Here is a 20,732-nt window from a genome sequence, read left to right as displayed (position 1 = left end):
CACATTGTCTAGCACAGAGTCACAGAGGATACCAGCCCCTTTCAGTCTCCACCCAGCTCCTGGAGGTGAGAAACCTCAGCTCCCATTGCCAGCCCCTTGAAAGCAGCCGTCCCTCCCTTCTGCTTGGAGAGTGTTGTTTTCCTGAGCGCAGTGAGGACTGAGACCCTACGGTTTTGATCCATGCCAGGCACGGTCAGCCTCGGTGCCCCATGTTGTACTGGTGCATTTCCCATGGGGAGTGGAGAATTCAAAGGTGTTGGGGTTAATCTGACAGGAACGGAAGCCTAAAGGTGCAGGACACTGGGCCCCCAAAAGCCATCTCCTGGGGATACCTTCAGCCCCACGCTCCCAGAGATGCTGAGCCAGCCCGATTCCTCTGAGAGCCAAGTGGCCACGAACAAGGACACATCACCCCCGCTGGGCTCTGAACTCCCCCAGGGGGCTCCTGTCACACAGCACTTGCTGCAAACAAGCCCAGCTCTGTCTGTTTGATGCTGGTTTTCACAAGGAGATTGAATGGACTGCACCTGCTTAACATTCCCGGCGCTTCCGCCTCGGTGGGATGAATGCGCTCCCAGACTCCCGCACACGTCTCGGAGCCGTTTCCAAGGGGACCAACTGAGAGGCAGCTCGGCCAGGCCTCAGGCTTGCTGCCGTGCCTGGGGGTGGGTAGAGAGGCTGGAGCGCTACAGCCTCTGGCTGCCTGGGAAAGGATCATTGCATGATTAGTGCAGAGTCCACTTCCAGCCCACCCCATACTGCCCTCCTGAAGCGCCCACACCATCACCGTGAGACGCAGCCACTCCCACTCTCCATCTTGGAGGAGTCTGGACATACAATGGGGAGGAGGGTGAGCCTTCCCTTCTCCCCCCCACCTTTGGTGATTGTAAACTCTTTGGAGCTGGGTCAGACTCACAGTCTGGCTAATCCAGTGTCTTCGTCCAAGAGCAGCCAGTGCCAGCTGCTCCAGAGAAAGGTGTGCAGAGGTGGGATTCTCCTCTCACTACATGGCCATGCAGCACCATGAATCCTGGATCCCAGTTCTACCACAACACAGTGAATAAATACTGCTGGGGGGATGCTGAGAACAGGAGTGAGGGGCCATGGAGGAGCCATGCAGGGAACGCTCACCCACAGGACAGCACCACACACCTGCCTCTCCCACAAGGCCCATGAGCTAGGCTTGCCACCTTTCTAATTGCTGGTAACTGGACCTCCAAGACCCCAGCCCCTGCTCTGCCTCTTCCCCTCCCCAAGACCCTGCCCCAGTCACTTGCTCCTCTCCCCCGTCGCTCGCTGGATAGTCTCAAGGAGCCGGGCTGCAACAGGAGGCAGTGCTGGCTGAGCAGCGGCTGGTGTGGGTTAATGGCCCAGTGCCTTCTCCTGCCCCGTGGTATTTGGGCTTTTGGGTCGGGTGCCATTTAGGGTTGCCGGGTGCCTGGTTTTCAACTGGAAGGTCTGGTTGAAAAGGGGACCTGGCAACTCTACATCACAACCGGACACAGAAGCCCGAACCCGGACAGGTGGCAACCCTACACGAGCTGCCACCAAGAATGTTCATTGGCATCTCTCCCTCCCTTGTTTGTAGGGTCTGGATAAAAATACCCTGAGAACCGAAGTAGCACGACAGGTGCCGTCCTCCCATCCAGCAGATGCTGTCTGGCATCTGGGTGGGTAGCTCTTTGGGGTGTGGGCCAGGTATCCCCGCAGTCTGTTCTGAAGCACCCGCTGAGCTTTGAGTTGTGCTGAAATAATGCTATGTATTATGGTAGTGCCCCTGTTACAGTTGGGGCCCTGTGGTGTTAGGGGCTGTACGGACAGACAGTGAGAGAGGGTCCCAGACCCAGAAGTGCAGATTCAGAGGCAGGAACATAGGCTCTCGGGAACTTTCACTGCAAAAACATAGGTGCCGAGTGAGGCCAGGTGCCTACAGCGTTTGGCAGCCGCCCTGCGGGAGCTTTGTGAATCCCAGCAGTGCCTATACACAGGCGCTGGGCACTTAAGCAGCCTGGGGAGCGTAGTCCAAAGACCTGGCAGCTGCACTTCAAGACACGGGTCAGCAGGGGGACAGCAAGGAACCAGTGGGATGAACTGTGGTCACCACTCACCGGTGGCCGAACTGTGGTTCAAAGTTCTTTGCTACCTGCCATCATTACCACCCTGGGAGGGTGGGCAACATGGCCTCTGGTCAGAGCCAGGACCCTACGGCCAAGTCAGCACCAGGATCAGAACTCAGGGCTTCCCATGTCCATACCCTGTGCTCCCACTGCTCCCTCCATCACCCAGCTGCCCACAGGGGCTCCAGCAGAACCTGGCTTGCTGCAGAGCGATGAGACAGCGCGTGATCCAGACAGCCCCACTTCTAGGCAAGGTCCTGGGGGAACCAGGCATCGAGTCTCTTCTGTTATTAATGAGCACATTTAACCATCACCACCTGCATGAAACATCATCCCAGGCACCCTGCATCCCAAACCAGCAGCATCAGCCTCTAACCCGTTCCGAGCTTTTCCCACAAAGCACCTCCCCTCACTCCACCCAGTGGGACTGTTGCAGTGTAGTGGGGGGGAAGAAGCCCCATCTTTTCCAGCGTCTGATGCATTGACTCATCTCTATTCCTCTATCCCAGGGGTCTCAGATTCTGTCTCTTCCTTGCTCCCAGCTCCCTGGTTTCTCCTGGGGACCCCCAACCCATCCTGTGTCTTCCTCTCTCGAACCCTATTGCCTCTTGCAGAGCTGCTGGAGAGCCTTAATCCACACTCCTTCCTACCTGTGGGTTTATAGATCACAGATTCTTAGGGTTGGAAGGGACCTCAGGAGGTATCTAGTCCAATCCCCTGCTCAAAGCAGGACCAATCCCCAACTAAATCCCCAAATGGCCCCCTCAAGGATTGAGCTCACTACCCTGGGTTTAGCAGGCCAGTGCTCCAACCACTGAGCTATTAGGGCCCATCCCCATAGCAGCTGAGACCTTGCCTCTTCTTAAAGGGACAGAGCGCCAACGAGTCTTCCGCCCCCCCACCCCAGCCCACCCCACCACTCCCAGCTTGATTCCAAAAAGAGCCCTCAGTCAAAGGAGGGGAGGGGTTGGCCACATCCTAGCTCCTTCCTCTAGCTGTGGAGCCGTGTTGTCCACTCCCCCCCCGTTACCTCCATCCCTGGTGGCTGCCTCCTCTCTGAGGGCCTGCTGTCACCACAGGGACATGAGCCTGGTGGGCTCCATCCCCACCCCCAGCCCTTTGCTTTCCCCCATCCCCCCATGGACCTACCCTGGGATGGCCCAGGGGCAGCAAATGGAAATGGGGGTGGGGGGGACCCTGTAAGGGGGGCTGTGAGGGGCCACCCTGCTGAAGGGGAAGTCCGGGGCCTGGTATGAGGCCAGCTCTAATGGCCGCTGCGACACCCCCAAGCCAGAAAGCACGGCAACCACAAGGGACTTCAGCTGGGGGGCAGTGGGAGATGGGGCCGGCCAGCTCGGAAGGGGAAGAGCAGCGATTCCTTAGAATAAATCCAGTAGCAGAAACAGAAGGCCCATCACAAGCACCCCTGCCTGGCCCCCTCCCTATTCACCCCTCAATACCCACCCGCTCACATGCCCCCACCCCCTCCCTACTCAGCACCCACCCCCTCACCAGCCCTCTCCTTACTCACTCCCTCCACTCCCTGGACGAATGGGTATAAACTGGATATTAGGAAGTTTAGACTTGAAATTAGACAAAGGTTTCTAACCATTAGGGGAGTGAAGTTCTGGAACAGCCTTCCGAGGGAAGCAGTGGGGGCAAAAGACTTTCCTGGCTTTAAGACAAAGCTTGATAAGTATATGGAGGGGATGTTATGATAGGATTGTTAATTTGGGCAATTGATCTTGCATTACCACCAGATAGGTCTGCTCAATGGTCTGCGGGGAGATGTTGGATGGAATGGGAACTGAGTTACTGCAGAGAATTCCTTCTTGGGTGCTGGCTGGTGACTCTTGCCCACATGCTCAGGGTTTAGCTGATCGCCCTATTTGGGGTCGGGAAGGAATTTTCCTCCAGGGCGGATTGGCAGGGGCCCTGGAGGTTTTTCGCCTTCCCCTGCAGCGTGGGGCACGGGTCGCTTGCTGGTGGTTTCTCTGCAGCTTGAGGTCTTCAAACCAATTTTGAGGATTTCAATAACTTGGTCGTGGGATAGGGGTTGTTATAAAATTGGATGGGTGGGGTTCTGTGGCCTGCTTTGTGCAGGAGGTCAGACTAGATGATCAGATTGGTCCCTTCTGACCTATGAGTCTATGTCCCCTACTTATCCCCCCACCCGATGTGCCCCCTCCCTATTCACCCCAATACTCACCCCCACCATGTCTGCTCACCCTTCAACACCCAGCCCCTCCCCCTCCTTACTCACCATGTCCCCCCTACTAATCCCCACCCCCTCACCATCCCCTTCCCTATTCACGCCCCTGCCATAGCTCCCCACTCATTCTCCAACCGCTCACATGCCCCCTCTTCTTACTTACTCCCTGCCCACTCCCTCCCCCACCATCTCCCCTGCTGCACCCTGACAGTCACAAGTGGGGACGGATAGCTCAGTGGTTGGAGCACTGGCCTGCTAAACCCAGGGTTGAGAGTTCAGTCCTTGAGGGGGCCACTTAGGGATCTGGGGCAAAAATTGGTCCTGCTAGTGAAGGCAGGGGGCTGGGCTCACTGACCTTTCAAGGTCCCTTCAAGCTCTATGGGATCGGTGTAGCTCCATATTTAAAAAAAAAAAAAAGTGTTGGGACAGGGACCAATTAATTATGTATCAGGTACAGTCACTTGGGACTAGATTTTTAAAGGCAAACCCCACTAGGTGCCTAAACCCCTTGAAACATGCAGTCCTTTCCCCCTTAATTGTGTACACACCTGCATCTTTTAAATGACCGGCAGCCAATCCAGGATCTCTCACCTACCACTGCAGAATCCAGGCCCTGAGCCAGGGACATTGGCTCCAGCTCGCTGCAGAGCAGAGAGGCTCCTGATTAGACCTCAGGACAGTGCTGGGGAATTTAAAGGCAGCTTGGGATGAGCCAGTGTTGTTCTCACTGCCCCGCGTCCCCCGCTGATGGGCGCGTCGGGTGAAACGATGCTTATTGACAACACTCTAACCCTTCCAAGGACAGGTATGTCCTTTGCTCCGCTGTGAAAGACCTGGGTTCTACTGAGCTCTGCCGCAGTGACCATGTGCAGCTAAATTACCTTGTTTATCACATTGTATGAACGTGATGGATGAAACTCAATTCAATTCTGTCTCCAACTCTCTCTAGCCCAGAGGTGGGAAAACTACGGCCCAAGGGCCACATCTGACCCACTGGACCGTCCTGCCTGGCCCCTGACCGGGGAGGCTACCCCAGCCCCTCCCCCACTATGCCCCCTCCCCCGCAGCCTCAGCTCGCCCTGCCAACGGTGCCATGCTCTGGGTGGCGGGGCTGCCAGCACTTGCCAGGCTGCAGAGCTAGCCTGACCTGGTGCTCTGTGCTGGCGGTGGTGTGGCTGGCTCCAGCCGGGCGGTATGGCTGCCTGTCCTGGTGCTCTGGGAGACGTTGTTATAGCGCTGCCAGTGCTCCAGGCAGCACGGTAAGGGGGCAGAGAGGGTTGGATAGAGGGCAGGGGAGTTTGGGGTGGTGGTCAGGGGGTGGGGGTGTGGATGTGGTCAGGGGAGTCAGAGGGCAGGGAATGGGGGGGTTGGATGGGGCAGTGGGAGGCAGTCAGGGGACAAGAAGCAGGAGGGGTCAGATAGGAGGCAGGTCCAGGCCACACCTGGCTGTTTGGGGAGGCACAGACTCCTCTAACCAGCCAAAAAATGTGCCCATCCCTGCTCAAGCCTACTTCCTGTTAGATACCTGCAGGGTCCACAAGAGGCAGTCTGCCACCCAGAGTCCACGAGCCTGCTGGATGTGTCCCTACCTGCCTGGCTTATTAAATCTAACTCCTGATTGTCTGCCCCACTGGGCTCCCACTATGACTCATTTTCTGAGGAATCTGCCATATTCACAGCTCTCCAGAAGCTCAGAGAATTCCTGGCAGGGCTGAGATACTGACTGTCCTTCCTCTGGTACCTTCCACTGTAGCTGGACCTACCTAGAGTTCTCAGAGGTAGAAGCAGCCCACTTCAGGTTTGCTTGAACAGAAAGCAAATAAAACAACTGATCCTACTTACACATTTCCCTACATTGCTGAAAACCAAACCACAGTATCAGGCTAGTGCCTAACCACCCGCACGGTGAAGCTGATTAAACCGACGTAAATTGGAGTGAGCTGTCTGGTTTCTTTGGCCAAGATTAGCAAAATGCAGAGAGTGAGCCACCACCACCAGAAGGAATTCGATTAACATTTTCGGTTTTAATAAGATGAGGTATCAAATAATGTTTACATTTCATCAGTGCCTTTTATCGCCAAGGATACACTTTAGAGATGCGATTGCGCGCACAAATCCTTCTGCTGTTGAAACGCAGCCACGTCTAAGGCGGAACATGGCAGATGTTTAACAGCTCAGGGCAAGGAGTGAATAGAATGCTGTATCCAACTGAAACTGCAGGGAATGCTTAGGTAGGCAGAATGTAATGTAAAGCCCTGGCTGGGATAATTGACTGGGGATTGGTCCTGCTTTGAGCAGGGGGTTGGACCAGATGACCTCCTGAGGTCTCTTCCAAGCCTGATATTCTATGATGGTATCTGGCTCAGACTGATAAAAGCCCTTAACTCATACAAAAACTGTCACAGAACCTTTAATGACTTCAAGTGTTCAGGACCTTGGATTTAGGTTTCATCCAGATGATGGCACCTCCAGCTGTGCAATGCTATCTGCTACCATACGCCACGGTACTGGTTGGACAGTCAGACAGAAGAGTGCTACTCATGAGTCACTCACTGCTCATATGGCACCAGTGGATGTGCAGTCCCAGGGCGGAACTCTTCAGCCTGGATGCATTGGGACCATTACAAAAATATGTCCCTAAAGTGGTGGCAGCTGCTAAGAGAAAAGATCAATAGAGTCATGGGAAGCAAAAAAACAAATGTAAAACATGCTTTAGATGTTTTACTCACACCTTTTGCCCTAAAAAAAAAAAAGTGTCTTTCATTTAAGGATTTCCAAGCACTTAATGCCATTCTAAAGCCAGCACAAGCCCCTCAACCTGCTTCCCAAGCTGTGACGAAGCAGGAATTTTTTGTATTAGATTTATGATGCCTATGCATGCCCCAGTTTCCTTCTACACTGGGCCTGTCTATTGGGGGCAGGGTGCGGGAGAAGGATTAAGTCTACTCTCAGGGAAGAACAAGAGACACAGGTGGGCATGTGTCACCTAGCTGTCTGGGGCATTAATGAACAGGCTGGAAAAAACTGACCCAAAGCAATAGAGGATCCTCCAGCAAGACAAAGATGCCCCAACACCTGAAAAATCCACACCTAAAACCAAGAAACCTTGGCAGGCAGGACATATGAACTGAGCTGGAGAACAAAGAGGAAAAGATGTCAGGTGATGAGAATAGCTGTCCTTTGGATGGAGATAGGGGTTTAAGAGCTCTCATCTGGGGGAGGGCAAAGAGACAAGAGAGGGAGCCAGCAATGAAGTCCATCACAGCTTGGTTGGCTCATCATGGCACTTGTTTGACTAGGATGGACTAGGGTTAACTTCTGCCTCTCTTTGCTAACCTAACGACTTTCAGATTCTGTAGCCAGGTGCTTAATAAATTGTTACCTTGTTTGGAAAGGCTGCCTGTGTTGCTGCAAGTATTCCCTGAGCGTGTGGCGCCCTGAAGGAAAACAGTACAAGCCCCCTGCAAGACTCTGGCTGGGCTGGATTCACTGCAGTGAACCATGGAGAGAGAAAGAGAAAGAGAGGGAGGGATCACTGGGGTTGAAGGCCCAGTCTTGGAATCTTGTCAGCCATGTGCCTGCTCCTTGGACCTGTTGGGGTCTGGCACATTAACGGGGTCACTCCCAATAGACTGGTTACAGGCTGAGGCAGAGACCACATCCTGTGACTCCATGACACGAGACACTTGTGCCATTCTATAAACTGGCAGGCTGAGTACCAAAGTCTCCTGACTCCTAGCCCTGGCCTGCAACTCCAAGACCATCCTTCCTCATTATAGATATGAGTTGGAGCATGATTCTTTACCATCATTCTTACAAAGTTGGGCAAGGTCAACCTTATAATAGTGTTATATATTATAGTTCTTATACAGCAGTTTTCATCCCTGGATCTCAAAGTGCTGAACAAAGAGGGTCGGTATTATCCCCATTTTACAGATGGGGAAACTGAGGTAGAGGAATGAAATTACTTGCCCAAGGTCACCCAGCAGGGCAGTGGCAGAGACGGGAATAGAACCCAGGTCTCCTGAATGACAGCACAGTGCTCTATCCACTAGGCAATTCCACTTTCCATGGCAATACAATAGTGTCCTGAATGTTAGATCTGGTGCAATGCACAGAATAGACATGGCCATACCTGGCTCGTCTATCCTGACCAAGGGAACAGGGCTAGAATCCTGCTAGGGACAAAGGTGATTTGGGAACACAGCAGTTACCACAATTTTGTCACGAGCACAGATAAGGCCCTAGTATCCAGTGCATACTGCCTCCATTTTGAGAGGAACCACAGGAGGTTTGCAAAAATCAGCAACTCAATTATCTAAACATTTTCCAGGAGAGATGCTGAAGTGACCTCTCAGTGAATGGATTGCCTAGGCGACAGGGAGATCCCCTATTCAACATCTTGCTGGCAGAGAGGATTCACATAGCCTTTCAAAAGGCTCCCTGAACTGTGACCCCCAGGGGTCTCCCTGGAAGGGAAATTTCTATGCATGCTGCACACACAGCTGGAAGGGAGACGGCACAGACAATGAATGTTCCTAGAAAGCCAGGCAGGGATTGGATTTGGAATAGCCAAGCCACTCACAACTCACTCTGAATCCCAGATCAGAGAGAATGCTCCCAGATCTCCATTTTGTTCAGTGTGTTGTTTGTAGTGCAGTAATGCGATATTTAAATTCAAGGGTATTTATTAGTCCACTGGATGAGCTTTGATGTCCCGCATCATAGGATTGCTCCAACTTAGAAGGGAGAGGCACTCCTGTTACACTTGTCACAAACCTCAATCAGCAGCAGGGAGTTTAAAGGAACCAAGTATCCAGCACTGCTAATGCCCCACCAACCTCTTTTGAAGCGGTTTCCAATGATCAGGGATTGGGGGAAGGAAGGATGAACCTCACTATTCCAGTAAAACAGCTTTATAAGCAAACTTCACTCATCTATCGCTCAGCCCCTAACAGTAGGACAGCAGAGAAACCTGTGTGGCAAGTTAACAACGCTGGACTTGCCTAGGGTGACCAGATCTCCCGATTTTACAGGGACAGTCCTGATTTTTGGGGCTTTTTCTTATATAGGCTCCTATTACACCCCCCACCCCCTCCTGATTTTTCACTTGCTGTCTGGTCATCCTAGACTTGCCAGACTAGATCAGAGCAGTGTGCCCATCTAGTTCAGTATCCAGCCCTTTACCAGTACCAGATGCTTCAGGGGAAGGTGGAAAATACCCGTGATGGTGTAACCTACCAGTAGGGGAAGTTTCTTTCTAACTCCTTTAGGCACTGAATTGGTTTCTATCCCAACTATGGAGATTCTCATTTAGCCTAAAGAGCTCTTGGTCGCAATGACTTCTTATGGGCAGTGAATTCCACAGGTTAATTATGCTTTGTGTAAAAGGTTTTATAGCTATTTTAAATGAGGTGCCTTTCAGTTTAATGGTTTGTTTTATGAGGTGGTAAATAGTCAATTTATGGTCTCTGTACCAGTCATTATTGTGTACATCTCATGTCCTCCCTTATGTCTTCACTCTAAGCAGTCCCAGTCAGTTCAATCTCTCCTGCATTTGAATCCCCTTCCATTTGACAAGCTGTAACAGATTCGAAGTGGCAAGCTCCCATGTATCACAAAAGGATATAAACCTGTGGTACCATCAGCATCAGAGGTCTGACCCTGTGATGGCTTCAGCAGAGTTTGGATGAGGCCACGCTTCTCTTTATCCAATCTTCCTACATATTTTACTGTAACTGACCATCTTTTCACTTCTATAGCACTTTCTATCACTTAAGACTCAGGATAACAGCGAGACAGGTGGTATCCTTATTTTCCAGAAAAAGAAACTGAGACAGGTCAGTTAAGTGACTTGACTCAGGTCCCAGAGCTCTCTTCCTAACATGGCAAAGTAAAGAGAAGAACCCACATACGATCACCAGTCCTACAGCTTAGCCACAGGATGATCCTTACTGGCAACCATAAAACTCTGTAGGGAGGGACAAAATTGGCCCATTAAAGCGAAACACTCAAAAGAGAAGATGACCTTCAGATCCACTCTGGAATTGGAAGAAGGGTGACTTGGCCAAGTTCACACAGTAGGTGAGTGAAAGAGCTGGGAACCTGCCGATCAGACCCAGGCTTTAATCTATCATGGTGTGTGGCTTGATTTCACCACTCCCATTAAATGTTGATTATCTGATGCCTGGGTATGTAAAACACTCATTAAGACACAGAAATAAATCAGATACATTGGAAAGGGCCCTTCTTCCCTTATTTGAATGACTTTGATGTCCCCCATCTCAACTGGGTAACCAGCTTAGACTTGAAAAAGCAGCAAAGAATCCTGTGGCAGCTTAGAGACTAACAGACGTTCTGGAGCATGAGCTTTCGTGGGTGAAGCAAGCTAGAGATAATGAGGTTATTACAATCAGGGAGGATGAGGCCCTGTTCTAGCAGTTGAGGTGTGAAAACCAAGGGAGGAGAAACTAGTTTTGTAGATGGCTAGGCATTCACAGTCTGTTTAATCCTGAGCTGATGGTGTCAAATTTGCAGATGAACTGAAGCTCAGCAGTTTCTCTTTGGAGTCTTTGGAGCCGATGTACATAGCAGAGGGCCATTGCTGGCATATGGTGGCGTATATTACATTGGTGGATGTGCAGGTGAATGAACCGGTGATGGTGTGGCTGATCTGGTTAGGTCCTGTGATGGTGTCGCTGGTGTGTACATCAGCCAAACTGGACAGTCTCTACGGAAAAGGATAAATGGACACAAATCAGATATTAGGAATGGCAATATACAAAAACCTGTAGGAGAACACTTCAGCCTCCCTGGCCACACTATAGAAGACCTTAAGGTGGCCATCCTGCAGCAAAAAAACTTCAGGACCAGACTTCAAAGAGAAACCGCTGAGCTTCAGTTCATCTGCAAATTTGACATCAGCAGCTCAGGATTAAACAAAGACTGTGAATGGCTTGCCAACTACAGAACCAGTTTCTCCTTCCTTGGTTTTCAAACCTCAACTGCTAGAACAGGGCCTCATCCTCCCTGATTGAACTAACCTCGTTATCTCTAGCTTGCTTGCATATATATATATATATATATACACACACACACACACACCTGCCCCTGGAAATTTCCACTACATGCATCTGACGAAGTGGGTATTCACCCACGAAAGCTCATGCTCCAAAACCTGTTAGTCTATAAGGTGCGACAGGATTCTTTGCTGCTTTTACTGACCCAGACTAACACGGCTACCCCTCTGAAGCTTAGACTTGTACACACACTTAGCTGTAGCTGTAGCCAATGCATTTTCTGAAAACCATTTGATACCCACATCTCAGAATATTGCGCATGAGAATTTACTTCAACTCCCCACAGATTTGCAAAACAGTTTTGTACAAAAACCATGTTTTTTATTTCACAAAATTGGGTGGGTGTGTTGCAGGAATAAAACCAGCCCTATACAGAGGATCAGATGAAAAAGTTGCCACATGTATTTATACAGAAACACAACAGCGTTAAGAATTCAGGTACTTTGTAGGATCATCACTAGTACAGTAAAAAATAGTCTCCATCTGGATCCTTTAAATTTGAAATTGATCACACTAAAAACAACCTGAGGTTATTCTAAACTGGACCATGGCCTGAACCAGAATTCCATGCTCGCTCCAAAGGCCCTGGAGGGAAAGGTAACATATGGAATGGATTTGTTTTATGAAAGGTGGGGGGAGGAGAGGCCCTGACCGTTCTTTGCTAGGCACTGCAGATTCTTGGAGCTTGACAATGGGAAAGTGTTATTCCTAAACACTGGAAGTAACAAGGCCAAGTACAATTGTATGAGCATGGAGTTGATGTGCAGACAGCCCAAAAATGGTTACTTCACATATATGCGCAAATTGTCAGGGTCCGGAAAGTTCAACTATTAACATTTCGAGGCATCAAGCACTTGAGTGCTCTTCAAGGCAAATCTGTATTTGTTCTTTATGAAATAGTTCTGAGAGTTTCTGATCCTCCACCCCACTAGTGAAATAGCTGTGGTCAAGCTTTAAAACAAACAGCCTATCTTACACTCCTGATCACAGAGATCCACCCCTGAATGATCCTAAGTGCGTTGGTGAGGACGCTTGTCAGAAAGCTCTCTGGAAGGAGAGGGTCTGAACCACACAGAGGATGTGAACCATGCAGTCACTAATGATGAGGGCAAGGAACAGCATTTGGCAGTCCAAACTCAGTGGCATTGTGTTGGCCTTCTCAATCGCCTCTGATCATGGAACATGCTTGGAGTCAACTGCCAAAGCTGTTCCCCCACTGCCCCACAAAGAATGGAATGATAAAGCTCAGCAAGTGGAGGGTGAAGTGTGAACAGAGGAGCGAGTGTTCTCCCACCTCCAGTCCCAGTCCAGAAAGAAAAAGTACCACGTTCGCTGAATTCTGCCCAGCCCGGCTGACTGCAAGAGGTAGTTCTGGCGTTCACCCCCCCAGCCATCCCAACCCAATCCCATACACTAGAACTTCATTGCTATCTACTATTTTTTTTTTTAAGTTCAATTTTAAAAGAAAAAAGTATATGCTCCAAAAACAGAGGGACTAAAATTTGTTTTATTCCTCAGTTGGCTACTGTACCAAACTACCTAGAAGGAAGAGGATTCAACCACACACCTCCCCTCCTTCCAATTAAACAAAATAAAATATAAACTGGAGCAATAAAGCTCAGAGTGGTTTGATTCTAACTGATTCACTCCTGGCTCTATTCACATCGGATCAATATTTTCTTTAATAAGTTAGCAAGGCAGCCTTGGGGCTCAGCTATTGTCCTTAATGATTATCTACCTGTAATGAATATGGTCAGAATTAACAAGCTTCCGCTCCAAGGCAGTGGAAGGAGAACTCCTCCCTCACTCTCCCTTATGTGCTCAAGCCACTGGTTGTTCTGTTTACTCGATGCCTTGCACACTGCACAGTAGATTACATCTCAGATACTATGGATGGAACCCACCACCTACTACAGCCTAATATTCAGTTACGCGTCCAGCCTAAAAGCCCCTCTCCATCTCTAAAGAGAATCCAAAGATTAACCAGCAGAAGCAGCAAGATAAAGGAAAACCAGCGCAGAGCACTCATTCCATAGGGTAAACAGACAAACGTGTGAAGGACGTCCTGGCAGCAACATGAAGTAACATTACTGCTCGATGTGTTCAGCGTAAGAGCTCCCCAAAGGAGTACAGCCAAATAATGCCAGACTATGAAGTCGGTGAGAGGGGAGGTGGTGCAGGCAGACTGACAGGAGACCAAACCCCCCTGAAAGAAACAGAAGGAAACTGAGGAAATCCATTTTTGGTCGCCACTATCTTGGTTCTAGGGATCAGCTCTAGAAATTAGTTGTTGTTGGATGCATTAGGGAGCTGCTGAGGCCGGAGTTGCTCCTGTTGTAGGTGGAGTCACCCCATCAGCTGGTGGTGGCGGCTGCTGCGATGGAGGGGGATCTGCAAATACAGTGGAGAGAAGCATGTGAGCACCAGAACCAGAAGAGGTAGAAAAGTTAATCAAGAGGTTTAAACGATGCATAAGAAGCTGAGCCATTTCCTTACGAAATCCATCTACGGATAGCAATGACACATGGCTTCCAAAGGGAAACGGAGGAGGGCCTAGCACTGGAATTATTTCACACTAGTCTGGGCACTGCAGTAAACTGCACTGGCTCCTGGAGATGGCCATGACCCTCTGGGCTTTTCCATTCCACAGTCTATGATTAACACTTTGAACATGTGCTGTGCTTTTCATCCTCAAAGCACAGTACACACTCACGTTCCTCTAGCGAGGTAGGGAAGTGCTATCCCTACTTTGTACAGAGTGGGTGTCTGATTTAGTAGATTATGGAAGGAGTTAATGTCAGACCTGGGTTTAGCACTTCACTGTTCCCATCTCTCAGTTCTGTGCTCAAGAGCATTAGACCAAGCCTCTCATCTGTTTAAAACAGATGAAACAATACACTTTACAAGCACAGCTCTGCACATACAGATTCAAGAAGTATATGTATGTGCCAACACAGGCAGACATCTGAAGATGTGGCACAGTGGGGAGAGAAGAATGAGGGTAGGTAGAAAGGCCAGGTTTCAGGCACAGTGATCAGAGCACTAATGGAGTAAGACGGGGTTGTTCAGGAGAGGGAGAAAGTCAGGAATCAAGGCGAGGAAGGACAGAACGGGGAAGTCTTCAGCAGAGAGAGGACGCTGTTTGTGGCGGAGTTCCAGTAATATGGGAGAAGGAAAAGGAAAGAAACAGCATAAGAAGGGGAGACGAGACAAATCCAGGCAGAAGTAGCACTAGAACAAGACACTTCTGTTCACAGCAGTTACCATTAAAGAGTCAGCATTTCCCTCGCACCCCTGTCTGAGACAGCAGCATTTGATCTGTAACTTTGCTAACAGGTAATGGCAAACCACCGTATAGTGACAGCTCATAAAGGGCTGACATTTCAGGAGCACTGCACAGGTTATCATCATACTAGGTCAGGCCAGTGGCTCAGCCAGTCCCTTATCCCGTCCGTGCAAATGGACAGTAGCACATACTTCTAAAGAAAGTGCGAGGAGCCCTGCACCAGACAAGCCTTCCTGCTTTTTTGGGTGGAGTAGGGTGGGGGGGGCTTATGGGTATGCGTAACTTCTGCGTCTCTTGCAGCTGTCTAAGTAACCTCCATGCAAAGCCTAAAGGCTTTTGGGCCAGATCTTTGGCTGGTGCAAGCCAGTGTACCATCAACCAATCAAGCCATCTAGATTTACACCAGTGGAGGATCTGGCCCATATATGTCTTCAGTTTCCTTCTAACTAGCTTCCTCTTATTTTAAATCTTCCCCTTTTCTGAGGATGAAATTCACAGTGCTAGTTTTTGGTATGATGCTGCTGCACTTAATTATACTGTGGTCACTACTAATTAGTGATTTAGTCACAGTTATGTTTTGAACCCACTCCTGTGTGTTATTCTGGATCAAGCTGTGACTGGTTTTCATGGTGACCACAATGCCTCACAACCTTTACAAGTTAATCAAAGCAGCAGTAACACATGCTATGTTTTGTTTTTGTTTTTTTTGGGTGGGGGGGGAGGGAGAAAGACAGACACTTTTCAATGTTCTAACACCCCTTTGATAGAGATTTTTGGCTGCTAAAAAACACAGATCTGATGGTTCCCACAGCACTCACAAAAAGGGTTTAAACTACAATCACTTTTCCAGTACTAAAGAGACAAGCAATGGAAAAAAACAGTAGGTACATTCAGACAGAGCTAATTCTGAAAACCCACTTACACATGCCATTTGGAGCTGCTAGGGGAACACGAGGTCCAATTATGTTTCCTGACATTGGTGGCATGCCAGATGGGGGAGGGCCACCGCTGGCTGGGTGGATGTTGGCTGACACAGATGGCATCATCCGGCCTGGCATGGCCTGCCCAGGTATCATTGACCCTGGCCCTGGCATCTGTCCTGCAGGGACATTAAAGAGAGATTGCAATGAAACACAGTTAAAATACATAAGTGGAAAAATGTGGCCTAATTGTTCTCTGAGCAGGAAGAGAAAAATCTCGTGTGCTCAGATTCAACTCTGTGCTTCCACTCCAAATGCCATCTGCGATCATCCCAAAGGACAAGCTTCCCACCAGTGAATAACACTCCTTTCAGGAGGAACTGCCGTGAGATCTTAATGTCGCTAAAACCTTACAACACAACAGGCAACTGGAGGAGGAGTTTATTCACAGTTGCCTCTAGAACGGGAAGGAATCAGGGTAAAGAGGTGATTTTTAGTGGCCTTTGAAGATGCACTACAAACTGCACAGGGAGAACGAGGCTTCAAAACAGCAAAGTGCTCAGTAAAAAGGGCAGGGAGAAGGACTAATGGATTAACTGAATAGCAGAGTCGCAGTCACACAGCTACAAATGATACCGGAAATACCTGCACAATGTAAAATATATTTTGATTTCAGTACCAGGAAGGTTTCTTATAAAGACCTCTGGGAGTGCAGCCCTCCTTGGTGTTTTAAATTTCAGGAGCATCAAGAAAAACCTAAGAATTTTCAATGTCAAAACACCTATAACTCCCTGACTGGATTTTAAAATCCCATTTGAAGAGAGAGGGTCCATAATCCATTACACTGACTTCCGCAGGATTCAGGGAACACACACTTTGTAGCTGTAGTACTTTAGTTAGGGAAGCAGCCACTAGCCATGGATTGTAGCTATCTACAAACGTAAGGTAGGATTATTTTAAAAGGTCCCTTCCATCCCAGACCTCAGGTAATTATGTAAAATAAACTGTCTGATTATAGAATCTCTTAAACATAGCCCCACACCCACCTTCTTAAACAACCGAGCACATATACAAAACAGCATTAAGACCATGGTGGAATTTAAAAGCCAGGAAAATTCACAGGTCTGCATTTAGGACTGTAAGTCAGTAACTAGGCACAAAAATACATACGTCTGTAATGCCTGCTGAAGTTCAGTTACTGGATGAGATGCTTAAATGAACTAACAGTTTTCTTAGGATCTATTACTCATTTAGCATCCTTCAAACTTTATTGTTAAGAAATTTATAATGTAATATAGACTTATAAAGAAAGTCAGCACCACGGACAGCATCACTGTAGACTTTCAGGCAATTGGACCTGTTTGCAAGTCTAATAGCTCAGAGGAGCCAACTCCAAATAAATTACACACACACTCACCTACAATATTGTTTGGGCTGTTCTGAACCCGGCCAAGGGGGCGGAGGGAGGCAGAAAAACAGGAGCCCCTGCGCCCCGACACCGCTCCCTGGCAGGCGCTCCGGGCAGGTAGAGTGGGGCAAGCCCCTGTGCCCCAACCCTGCTGCCCGACAGGTACGCCGGGCAGCATGCCATGCTCTGATTTCATCTGAGGAAGCTTCCTGACAATCATATACTTGCTACTCTTCCTCAGCAGGTTGGGCCGATGGTATCCGCATGGACTGGAACATAGGCGTTCTTGAAGACAACAGCACTGGGGGAGGTTTGGTGCCAGGACAACTTTCTACATGGTGCAGGTGCCTCCAATATCAGCAAATTGTCAGTGTTAGTACCAGAGCAGCCGATAGTGAAGTGCTGGATTTGGAAGTATCTATGAATGCCTTCACGGATTCTTGAACGTAGGGCCATGTGAGTAACTGAAGAGTGCTCTGCAGAACGTCATTCCATGCCAGCGGAGTCTCGGATGAAGGAAGCCAGCTGGGCTTTCTGGAACAGCAGAATTTGCACAGGTGGTTCCAAGGAAAACTCAGATTCCACTAGAATTTTCCTGACTGAAACTGGTGGTGAATACTGCTGCACAGAGTCAAGCAGCAGAGGCATCGACAACAGATTTGACTGGAGTCCCCAAAAGAGAGTGGAAATACTCAACAGAAATGGTACACAGACACCAGAGATGGATCTACAAAAGTCAGCCATGAAGCCTCCAGCTAAGGAGAGGTGTGTGTGGAAGCCAGTGTCAGGAAACATGGGTCACTGGTCGAGAATGATGCCGCTTTTTCTCCTTTGACTCCCTCCAGAAGTCAGAATGCCCTCTCTTCTTGGGCCGTGGAGCAGGGGTCACACAGAGATCTGGAAGCGTGCATTTCGCTTACAGCGTTCACTGGCATTGATTCTAATGGCACCAAAGGTGTCTTTGGTGCAGACAATAGAACCAATATCACTGCGGTATCAGTGCAGATTGTGAAGCCGGTGCCAGATGGGAAGCTGAGACACTGTAGGCACTGGGCTGAGGGAGGCAGACCCGTCAGCCCAACATTAAAGGAGGCAGAAGTGCTTAGGCGTGTTTCAGGTCACATGACAGAAGAGTTCAAAGCACAGAAGCAGACTTCAAACCTCTTGCAGGAGTATCAGGACAAGCCAATTGGAGGCTTATTGAAGCCAAATACATTTGCAGACTGTTCTTGCTTGCCCAAGGAGTACAAGCATGGTGGACTGTTCACTGGGAAACTACATGCATGTCTCCCAGGCACATAAGGCACCGAACATGTGCATTTGTCTCCAGAAAGATGGCTGAACAGGTTACATATCCTTTGACTCCCTACATGGTTTAGGACCAGACATAATCTCAGGGTAACTGGAGGCCAACGGTCACAAATAACCTATTTTAAGAAAGAACGCTAACTAGCTTTGCATACAGGAGAGGTAGATCCATCAGCTTGTGGCAATAGAACTAAGGTGGATGGGGAGTGTGCTTCCTTGTATCAAGCCAATTACATCACTTCTGAGTGAGAGTGTTCCAGACACCACCCCAGCACACCCAGCTTTCCTACACAATTTCCAGTGCCAGAGGTGCTGAAACCCATTAGCGGGAATGCACAGAAGTCCTTGAAGAAAAGAGGATTAAGTTAACATTATACCGTAATGACCAACTGCTCTAATAACCCTTCAATTCAATAAAAGCCTGAAATTGTCCAATCGTATGCAAATTTCCCTCACAACTGCAGCAAACAGATTTAAAAAAAAATCATGGAAAAAACAAGGTTTTTTTTGGGGGGGCGGGGGGGAGAGGAGATATTTACATAAAGAGGAGAGAAACATCTAAATCTATCCATGCACACATTGGTCAGTGGCCCGTCATGCAAGTCTGTGACATTTCCATTGTCACAAATGAAAGAGCAGCAGCAGCCGACCAGAAAAGCTGTATGGATTTGAGAATCCTCTCCTCCTGCTTCAGCAAAATAGTTTCCACTCTGGTGATTGTGAACAGGTGTACATGGAAGACCATTCCAATGAACCCTTGCTTCTCCAGTCAAGGATCTAAAGTGCAAACTGGAGGTGGCAAACTTCCTGAAGACACTTGCCACAAGAGTCACTGAAGCCTTCCTAACCCCAGCACACATGTAGTGCGGTCCTTCACAGGTATGCACTGTGATGGCAAGTATAGCGCACACCATTTACAGCTGCAGATATCTGAAATCAGATTCCTCTCAAACAAGTTCAGCCAGAAGTTACCTAGCTTGGCTTGTTCCCTTCCCCTTGTAGCAAGCAGACAGCAAGAGCAACGAAAAGAGTTACCCCAGTCAGATAAGAGGATTTAAGCAGGCATACACGTCTGTTTTAGACCAGGTCGCTCTTTGAGGTGAAGAACAAGCAACAAGGGCATGGTAGGTAGTGTGAGAGAAAGCTACAACCAGCCTGTGGCTGAGGTTTAAAGTCATGGTAACCCATTAGCATTAGAAATAAACCAAAATTTCTAGGATCAGTATAGGTCCTATGTGGTGGCAGGCGGCTCCAGAATGAGAACACCCCCCAATCTTTCACCATCAAGAACCTACCTGCTTTTCCAGATCCTCTCCATACAAACACCAAAAACTGAAGAGTGCGGATTAACCCCCTAGGCAAAACTTCTGCTAGGGGTCATTGTGTGTTAGTGTTTAGCCTCTGGGAAATTTCAGCTTGTGGTTTTGTACAGGTGAATATGGCAGGAAGATGGGAAGCAATTGCCTCTTATTCCTTTTGCACAGCCAAAATTTAACAGCATATGAGAGCACCATTGTACTAACTGTCACATGTGAAAATGCAGATAAGCCTTGCAGCAAAACCCATTTGAAAACATGAGGGCACAAGATAAGCTGAGGTCAGTTGGTCAGCACCATGAGTCAGGATTTTCCCCAGAACTGCAGATGTGAGAGCTTATCTGGCTGGTACCAAGCTACTAAAATTCTGAGGCGAATCAGAGTAATACAGAATTTAGACAAGAAAAATCCTATTCTATTTAGCAATCTAGACAGGAGCACAGGCCATTAACCTGAACCATCCAAGGAAGGAAACTTCTAACCATGATATTTCCTTCAAGGCATTCTGCAACCAAATTTACACTCCTCTTTTGCATTTGGAAGACAGGATTAGAATTCAAAATGATCTTGACAAACCGGAGCAATGGTCTGAAGTAAAGAGGATGAAATTCAGTAAGGACAAATGCAAAGTACTACACTGAGGAAGGAATAATCAATTGCACAAATACAAAATGGGAAATGACTGCCTAGGAAGGAGTACTGCAGACAAGGATATGGGGGTTAGAGTGGATCACAAATTAAATATGAGCCAACCATATAACACTGTTGCAAAAAAACCCCAATATCATTCTAGGATGCATTAGCAGGAATGTTGTAAGCAAGACATGAGAAGTAATTCATCTGCTCTACTTAGCACTGATAAGGCCTCAGTTGGAGTACTGTCCAGTTCTGGGGACCACACTTCAAGAAAGATGTGGACAAACTGGAAAAAGTCCAGAGGAGAGTAACAAGAATGACTTACAGTCTAGAAAATATGACCTATGAGGGAAGATTGAAAACACTGGGTTTGTTTAGTGTAAAGAGAAGAGAAGACTAAGGGGGAAGGGAGGGAGGGATGGACGGACATGATAACAGCCCTCAAGTATG

General features: G+C 48.6%; 1 protein-coding gene across 1 annotated transcript in view; it reads right to left on the bottom strand.

Moving 5' to 3' along the window:
• Positions 1-12,893: 12,893 nt before the first annotated feature.
• Positions 12,894-20,732, bottom strand: part of SMARCC1 (SWI/SNF related, matrix associated, actin dependent regulator of chromatin subfamily c member 1) — a 196,920-nt gene continuing 189,081 nt past the window's right edge. The window contains exons 27-28 of the mRNA XM_030549765.1: positions 15,617-15,793; positions 12,894-13,799 (exon numbers count right to left, since the gene is read on the bottom strand). Coding sequence (XP_030405625.1) covers positions 13,711-13,799; positions 15,617-15,793 — 266 coding nt within the window. The 3' untranslated portion in view covers positions 12,894-13,710. The remainder of the gene's footprint in view (positions 13,800-15,616; positions 15,794-20,732) is intronic.

The sequence above is a fragment of the Gopherus evgoodei genome, chromosome 2 (genome assembly GCF_007399415.2).
Source record: "Gopherus evgoodei ecotype Sinaloan lineage chromosome 2, rGopEvg1_v1.p, whole genome shotgun sequence".
Taxonomy (NCBI): Eukaryota; Metazoa; Chordata; order Testudines; family Testudinidae; genus Gopherus; species Gopherus evgoodei.
The sequence above is the reverse complement of the archived record's forward strand: the minus strand, read 5'-3'. Positions and strand labels throughout refer to the sequence as shown.